The sequence below is a fragment of the Eriocheir sinensis genome, chromosome 41 (genome assembly GCF_024679095.1).
Source record: "Eriocheir sinensis breed Jianghai 21 chromosome 41, ASM2467909v1, whole genome shotgun sequence".
Classification (NCBI taxonomy): Eukaryota; Metazoa; Arthropoda; class Malacostraca; order Decapoda; family Varunidae; genus Eriocheir; species Eriocheir sinensis.
Genome location: NC_066549.1, coordinates 8,904,214 through 8,913,308, shown reverse-complemented (window position 1 = coordinate 8,913,308; position 9,095 = coordinate 8,904,214). Strand labels below are relative to the sequence as shown.

At 45.1% G+C, this 9,095-nt stretch overlaps 1 protein-coding gene across 1 annotated transcript in view; it reads left to right on the top strand.

Annotated features, from left to right (window-relative positions):
- The first annotated feature begins 1,296 nt into the window (after positions 1 to 1,296).
- The window catches only part of LOC127009749 (uncharacterized), a 26,751-nt gene continuing 18,952 nt past the window's right edge, over positions 1,297 to 9,095 (top strand). The window contains exon 1 of the mRNA XM_050883129.1: positions 1,297 to 1,388. Coding sequence (XP_050739086.1) covers positions 1,297 to 1,388 — 92 coding nt within the window. The remainder of the gene's footprint in view (positions 1,389 to 9,095) is intronic.

Below are 9,095 nucleotides of genomic sequence, written 5' to 3'. Positions count from 1 at the left end.
TCTTCTCTTTTCTTCTCTTCTCTTTCCTTTCTTATCCTTTCCTTTTCTATATTCTCTCCCTCTTCTCTTCTCTTCCCTTCTCTTCTCTTCCCTTCTCTTCTCTTCTCTTCTCTTCTCTTCTCTTCTCTTCTCTCTCTCTCTCTCTCTCTCTCTCTCTCTCTCTCTCTCTCTCTCTCTCTCTCTCTCTCTCTCTCTCTCTCTCTCTCTCTCTTTTTTAACGGGTTCTCCTTTCCTGTCACGTTCTACTCCTCCCTACCTCACCTCCTCCCCATACAGCAGCAAATGTTGTTGTAGCGGCTCCTGTGACTTTCATAGGGCGACGACTGTTGGCGTAGTGGTGCCGGTGTTGGTGTAATGGTTATGGTGGTGTTTGTGTGCGCGGAGGCCTCGGCGAGAGTTTCAAGTGAAGGTGGCGATGGCGGTGATAATGGTGGGTCTGTTCTTGCTGCAGCGCATGGTAAAGAAGATGAAAGAGAAACGAGAGAGAGAGAGAGAGAGAGAGAGAGAGAGAGAGAGAGAGAGAGAGAGAGAGAGAGAGAGAGAGAGAGAGAGAGAGAGAGAGAGAAAGAGAAAGAGAGAGAATCATGTGAAAAAAAAACTGATAACAGAATCCAAACATGTAGCAGCAATAACGTTTTTAATGGGGTCAAGCACACACACACAAAAAAAAAAAAAAAAACGTCCGTGAGCATAATACACACGCCTGAAGAGTAAAAAAAAAAAAGAAAAGAGAATAAAAACGTGCATAAGAAAGGATGAGGAACAAAGGAAAAATACGTACGGGGTGGCAGGGGCGAAGAATTACGAAAAAAATAGAGGAAGCGGATGGGAGACGCGGAGACGAAGACTACAGCAAACAAGTGCTGAGCGGCTCCTACTGGAACATGTAAATACGAGGAGAAACTGGAAGAAGTGCTGGTATTTGCCCTCTGAGGTGTGTGTGTGTGTGTGTGTGTGTGTGTGTGTGAGAGAGAGAGAGAGAGAGAGAGAGAGAGAGAGAGAGAGAGAGAGTTTTTTTTATAGAACTTGCCCAAAACTTGATTACTCGTAGGGTTAAGTGACTCGAGACGGACGAGCACACTCCTCCGCCCTGATCTCAGGACGCCCCTCGTGACACAAAGGCGGCGACTCGTAATAAAGCAAACCGTTAAACATGAAAAGAGGCTGAAAACACGTGAGGCGCATCAAGGGTAATTAGCACACACACACACACACACACACGTTACCATCTTTGATAACATGCAGAATGAGGTCATTACGACAGTATCAAACATTAACTCAGACATTCTACCGATCATGGAACCACGGCAAGTGACCTCCGAGTTGAGCGGGGTGGACAGGTTGAATGTGTTTCCTCGCCTCAGGAATGCCACGGAAGATGAAAGGGCGTTAGTGCTGTACCGGAATTCTCTCCTCTGCTTAGTGCTCAGTGTGGGGGTGTTGGTGGTAGTGAGTGTTCTAAGCGCTAATGAGTTCACGGATAGAGAAAGTCAATATCCGTCAGGGCTATTTTGTTCACAAAAATTCAGAGGTCATTAAGACAGCACAGCACATAGAAAAGGTGTTTGTTTGTGTATGCGTTTGTGTAGATGTAGTGCAGTTTAGATAACATTTATGTGTCGGTGTATATGTTGAACAATATGTATGTGTTAACAATAGGAGGACGAGGACAGACAGTGGAAGATAAACGAGTGACAAGGAAAGAAACAATGAACACGGGAAGACGAAACACGGACACAGGGAGCGCGACGAAAACATTGCACAGAAATGCACTTAATGAGTCTGCGCTGCAGCTCCACATTTTCTTGGGTCACCGGGAAAGCAGAGCACACGGCTTTCAGCGGTGGCTGCTACAGGGGTGCCAGACGGGAAGGAGGCAATGTGGATCAGGTCTCTGTTGCCACCTGCCCGCCCGCCACCTTCGCCTGGTTATCTCGTTTATACTCTGTGTAGCTTACTGTTTTTCTTAATCTTGTCCTTCGCAGAGACACTGGCGCAGGTTAAATAACACTTCTCAAGTAGAGCCTCTCCTTTTTGACCGTATACTTCCTTCATGTTTATCCTCCTCGTCTTTCCCTCCCAATATTGAGGAGTATCAATTGACTTCAAAGCTTAGTGCCCTCAAATCCAAGCAAACTGGGGCTGATGAAATTGCAAATGGTCTTAGTTCTTAAAGTCAAGTGTGGTTAGTGACTTTGGGGATGGAGGTGATATAGGTCTTCTAGTATGATGGGCAGACCTTGGTGCTGTGGGTGAATGGGATGACCGGTTCGTATGAAAATTCTAGGTAAATGGTAAATGGTAAATCAGTAAATCATCAGTCATTTCGATAAACCCGTCAAGATTTACCATTTACCTAGAATTTTCATACGAACCGGTCATCCCATTCACCCACAGCACCAAGGTCTGCCCATCATACTAGAAGACCTATATCACCTCCATCCCCAAAGTCACTAACCACACTTGACTTTAAGAACTAAGACCATTTGCAATTTCATCAGCCCCAGTTTGTTATGTGAAGACTGTGTTGCACTGGATGTATAGCACTATCCAGGACAAAACTGACCCTCAGCCTCTACAGTTTACATCCTGGCTGGCTGACTTATTTGATTGGGCGTCTCTAGACAATGAGTTATCAGGGTCCCTCCTCCACCCTTCAGGCCCTTACTTCTAGCGTGCCTCCAGGCGCGTGGAACTTCTCTGCTTGCACCATTACCACCAATATCCTGCTGACCTGCACCATAACCCTACCAAGAATATTCTTAGCACCCTATGCTCCGGAGTGATCCGGATCGACACCGTAATCAGGGACTCCTTCGCTACTGGGTACTTGGGGCTGTTGTCTGAAACTTCTGGTCAGTTTTGGGAGTGAGGCAACCAATACCCCAGACGGCTGGCTTATGGCATTGTGGTGGGGAGAACAAGCTTTGTCAGGGTACTACTAATTAACGTCTTTACTATAGTTACACATGTCTGTGATGGCAACACTAGATCATTGCAACACGCAATCCTGTTCAACATGATATAGTTTTGCTTCATCAACAATACATATATATATATATATATATATATATATATATATATATATATATATATATATATATATATATATATATATGTATATATATATACACACACACACACACACACACACACACACACACACACACACACACACACACACACACACACACACACACATATCGAGAGAGAGAGAGAGAGAGAGAGAGAGAGAGAGAGAGAGAGAGAGAGAGAGAGAGAGAGAGAGAGAGAGAGAGAGAGAGAACATACTTGTGAGTGTCACTCCAGAGTGCCCAATGTGACCTTTTCGGCTCCCTCTGCTTGCATCATCTCCTCCTGCCGCCCTTGTGTCTGCTCGTGCTCCTCTCCCGCCGGGCAAACACTTGGAGGAAACGACAGGCAAGCAGCCATTGTCGTCCTCGTTTTTCATCCTCCATTCACGAGCGGATCCCAACCTTCCTGCGTCGGGCCGGTGATGAAAGAGCCGCGTCAGCCGTGACGGTAAAGCTGAGAGTCCCTCCGTACGCAGGGGCGGGTACGGGCTTGCTGAGACTCACAGTGAAGCTCTTTTGCCTCTCGCGTCTGCTGAAGACCCCTCCAAACTGTTCCTTCTAAGCACAAGTGTGTAGCCTGAGGGGCCAAGGGAGGCGGGCGCTTCGAAAGACTCCCTCTGTTTGTGTGATGGGCCAGCATGGATAACGACGGAGGGGTGAAAAATCTGACAAGCAGCGGGTGACCGTGAATGTTACAGATTAACTTTTTAGGCTCGGGGAAAGGGGCTTGGGTCTTATAGAATTCTTCCGTTGAAGTGATCATCATCGTAAATTTGATTCTCTTATCTTTTTGTGTTTTGTTTTTTGGCCGCGTATTCAGATATATTTTCAGGAAAATTACCTTCGAATTCTGAGTGTTAGCGGCAATACCGTTTACTTACATGGATTGTAGGTCAACTAAGGACCATGCAGTCATAAAAGAGAGAGAGAGAGAGAGAGAGAGAGACTTCCATTGATTATACAATAGATTATTTTTTTTCACATGTATACTTATATAATTATGTTTATCTTATCCTTTGATCTTAATGTGTGTGTGTGTGTGTGTGTGTGTGTGTGTGTGTGTGTGTGTGTGTGTGTGTGTGTGTGTGTGTGTGTGTAGTGGTTGGCACGGTCGCCTTAAACCGAGAAGTCCCTGGTTCGATTCCCAGGCGAAGTGGAGACGGTTGGGCAGGTTCCCTTAGCCCGTGCCTTCTGTCCAGCCAGCAGTGAATGGGTGCCGGGTGTCAGTCAGGGTTTGTGTCCCGTCTCCCGAGTGTTTGTGGGTTTGATCTGAGGTTGCATTCGTACCCAAAAAGTTGTAATATGAACTCCCAGCCCATTCGGGAAAGGTATTTATGGCGATGTTACCGTCATTATTATTCGTCATTCTCATCAATGTCGTTATCATGATCATCAAAGTTGTTGTCATCATACTATCATCAAGATCACCAATAGAGTGGTGGAGGAGTGGAACAGGCTTGGCAGTCATGTCGGGAGTGCTAATGCGATAGGTATATTCAAGAAAAAGGTTAGATAAATTCATGGGCATTGAGGTTATATGAATGGAGTCAGGTTTACAGGAGCTGCCTTGTGTAGACCTACCGACCCCTTGCAGACTCCTTCGTTTTTATGTTATGATTATTTTCAACAGTAGCAGCAGCGGCTCCAACATTTTTGTCAGCATTATCAATATCGTCGTTATTCTTGTCTATCGTCGTTGTCGTGTTTGCTTTAATCTTCCTTCTCCCCATCCTCTTCCTTTTCCTTCTTCATCATCATCATCATCACCATCTGCATTATTGTCATCATTATCGTCATCGTCACTGTTGGAATCGTTAATGTCGTCTTCATCGTTGTCGTCGCCATTGTTCTCATCGTCATCATCATCATCATCACCATCATCACCATCATATAAATGTTTTACCGCCAGAGCTGAGTTGTTTATCTGGTGAGATTCTAGATTATGGTCCTTTTGTATAAATGGGGTGTTTGTGCACGTGCAGGGTCTCCCCCTTCCCTCAGGGTGCATGGATATGGCTGTGTGTGTGTGTGTGTGTGTGTGTGTGTGTGTATGCTTGGAGGCGCCATGAGATAAAGTCGTTTTGCCAACTACGGATTAGTCTTATTCCCACTGGCACGGTGGTTCCCTTACTTTCTATTGTTACTGTAGTTCCCTTCCTCTTCTTTGTTACACTCTCTCTCTCTCTCTCTCTCTCTCTCTCTCTCTCTCTCTCTCTCTCTCTCTCTCTCTCTCTCTCTCTCTCTTTAGATATCCACATTTTGGTGGCTGCTGATTGTAAATATTTTGTTCTTTGTCTATATTTTGCTTGCGTGTTTGTGTGAAATACTGAAAAAAAAGTGATCCACTAACTATTTAACTAACCAACTAAATATCTAACCAGCTAACTCTAATTAGCTGTTTGACTAGGGATTAAACCAACTATTCACCTACCTGCCCATCCTTAATAAACCTTCTTGGTACACACCCTGCCAGGCGTCAAGGCCATGCAAGTAGACGCACATGATCAAGCTCGAAGCAATAAACAGCCTCTTGCCTGGCCCCCTCCTTCCTTTCTTCCACTCGTGACTTAAGTAATATGTTCTTCGAGCCGATTTCTGTCCAACACAGTGGCTTTGTAATCGCCCCAACCAAACTATTTCATCGTATATACTCCATACTGGATAGGTTTTCGACGCAACACCAGACACACATGAGGTTTTCCTAATAGTTTCCCCAAATATCTTAACTTAAACATGAACACTTAACACTAAACAAGGAATTTTGGAAGACTTTGGTATTGGTTTGGATTCTTACTAACTCATCATGACGAATTGTGAAAGTGACCCTTAAAACAGGTAAAACTACAATAGTTACTGACAAAATAAATTCGCTCTTAATAGTTTTAGTTTTGTAGAAAATGGATATTTTTCTGGTAAACTGTGTCAATTTGAGGGGAGCCCTTCTGCTTTTATCTCGGAGTGATTTCATTGTATTGATTTATAAATACATCTTTTTTAATGTCATTGGCTCTAAAAATGGTAGATATCTATAAAAAATACGACTCACAATAGCGGATGACGACTTGGCCGCCGTCTTCGCCCTCTGAACAGCGGAAATAATCTCAAGCATTTTTCGGAAATAATCAAATTCATCAACTGTAACCTAACGTGTCCGGGGGTGCTCCATCCCCCTTTCACTCTCCCCCCACCATTACTTTAAGGATTCGTAGTAGTAGTAGTAGTAGTAGTAATAGTAGTAGTAGTAGTAGTAGTAGTAGTAGTAGTAGTCATCTAAACCTCTAATTTTAAATCACGTTTTGATGATGTTTTCATTTATGTTCATATCGTACTCATACGTAATTCATTATTACTATTACTATTACTATTACTACTACTACTACTGCTACTACTACTACTACTACTACTACTACTACTACTACTGTTACTACTACTACTACTACTACTACTACTACTACTACTACTACTACTACTCATAATATTAATATAATCATAATGATGATGATAAGAAAACAATATTTCAATGATGAATATTAAAATAATGATCGTTCGAGCATTCCTGATAACAATAATAACGATAATGACAATAAGTGGCCTGCGTCGAGGACAGATGAATTTCAAGTGGGAGAAGCTGTGCCTCACAACTCTCGCTCCAAGGAAGGAAATGGTTGTGGCAAGAAAAGATACAATTAAGCGACCTCCCACAGAAAACACCACCGGGATTCTGCCGAGGAGTCAATTTGCTGAGTCTCGCCATTTGTGGAAAGCCACAGCATCTTTTTTCTTTCTTTCGAGGATTACACCCATAATCCTTTGTCCAGCCAACGGATATGTCCTTGCGCCATTGGACCTTTGCTCCGCACCTGTGGGACCCACTGGTGCTCCGAGATTCACTGGTTTCGCATGGGGTTTGCGGCGTGTGTTCCCCCATTCGTAGACACAGTAGGTCTTGCTGATGGACAGCCTGTGTACCGGCAGGAGAGACAAAAGGTTGACGCCACAAGCTGCTGCCATCTATTCTGATCAGTCATATAACTTGTAAACATTAAGGAACTGAACATTCTGGTTCACGAATACACCATCTGCCGAGCACCATCAATATAAGGCACGAGAAAGAATATTTTGTACACTTGAGGGCTGAGCGGATCACAGCCCCACGTATTCCTTTGTTATTAAGTAACCTGATCAGGATCTTTATATCTTCGAATGGAGAAACCTCGATAAAAAGGGCGGCGCATTACAGTTTCCATAATAGATTTATTTTTATCTGGCTGTGCTTACTGAATTGTATGGATTCAACTCGTTCACCTTTCAGGGAACACAGAAAAGGGCGCCGGGGGGATGTTTTCAATGGCAGACATAGGGGCACCTTGTCCTCCTTCGTAGTGCAACACAATAACATGGATTAATCTTTCAGAACGCTCCAATGGTCCTCCTCCTCCTCCGCCTTCTTCTTCTCCTTCCATTCCTCCTCCTCCTTCTCCCACTTCCTCAACCTCGTACTCTGAAATTTTGAGCCAATCACATTCCTCCTCCTCCTCCTCCTCCTCCTTCTCCTCCTCTTCCTTCTCTTCCCCCTCCCATCTTCAAGCCTCCTCCTCCTCCCCCCTCCTTCCTGCCGCCTCATCCTACCCCACCTCATCATCAGAGCCTGTACCCGCCTCCACCCTCCCTACTCCTCCCATTTCCCTCCCTACCCCATCCACCTCCTTCCCTACCCCATCCTCCACACTCCATACCTGCTTACAAGTAGACTTCACCAACACTCCCCCTCCCTCTTCCGACACCTCTACCCTCTCTTCTCCTTCCTACAACACCACCGGCACCCTCGACTCCTCTCCTATCCTCACCACCACCACTCCATCTTCCCTTTCCGCCGCCAACACGACCTCCAACTCCTCCACTTTTTATACGACATCGAACGCCTTTCTCTACACCTCATCATCCATCCATTCCCAACCACCCACTACTTTCACTGCGATCACTTCCAAACCCACCCGCGTCCACGCTCCCTCTTGTACCTCAAGCCCTTCCAAAAGAACTCATAAGATCATTCTCCGAGCTGTCATTTGTACGAACCAGACGCTATTTCATGGCAAGGACAAGCTGACTACTAGAGTCAACTTAGTGGGCGACAGTCTGGTCAGGGGTCAACTCACGGAGTTTTGCGGCCGTAATATATCGACACGGAAGCGTTTCTGTATACCTGGAGCCGGACTGGACGATATTAAATCAGCTGTCGATGCTGTTTCAGTAAGCATGAAGGAAGACACAGTGTATCTGATCCATGCGGGAACTAACGACGTTCAGTCAACTCGATCTCAGGACCTGCTGTCAAAATACCGTCAAGTCATTCGGAAATACAAGACAAAGTCCCCTCACATCATCGTCTCTGGGATTCTACCGAGAGTCAATACGTTCGCCGGGTTTAACAGCAAAGCGAAAAGCGTCAACACTTGTCTAAAGCAGTTATATAACGATGAAGGCGTAGCGTTCACAAACGTCTGCCATCACTTCAATGAGCGTCTAGACCTGTTTCGCGATGATGGCCTCTGCCTGAACGAGGTTGGTTCGGCGCAGCTTTGAAGGCTCCTGAACGAGGCAATTGAAAGCTTTTCGAAAAGCTATTCAAAAAACTGCAGGCGAGGGCGGGGCAAAGGCAACCCTTGATCAACCAACCCGTAGCGTCGGTGCGACTTACAAGAAACTGGGTAACCAACGACGCCTCCGACAAGCGAACTGATACAACTCGTCGCGGCCAAAACAGGAGCCACATTTCTGTTTTGTACACAAATGCACGTAGTTTATTACCCAAAAAGGACGAAATTAGGGCGTATATTGCAACAGAGAAACCAGATGTGGTAGCCATCACAGAGACTTGGGCCAACTCTGCACATCTAATATCCGAACTGTCATTCCCTGAGTACGAAAGCTTCCACAAAAATCGAATGCACAAAAAAAGAGGAGTAATTTGCTACGTAAAAAGTACGATCCCTGCCATAAAAATAGACAAACAGGACGCAG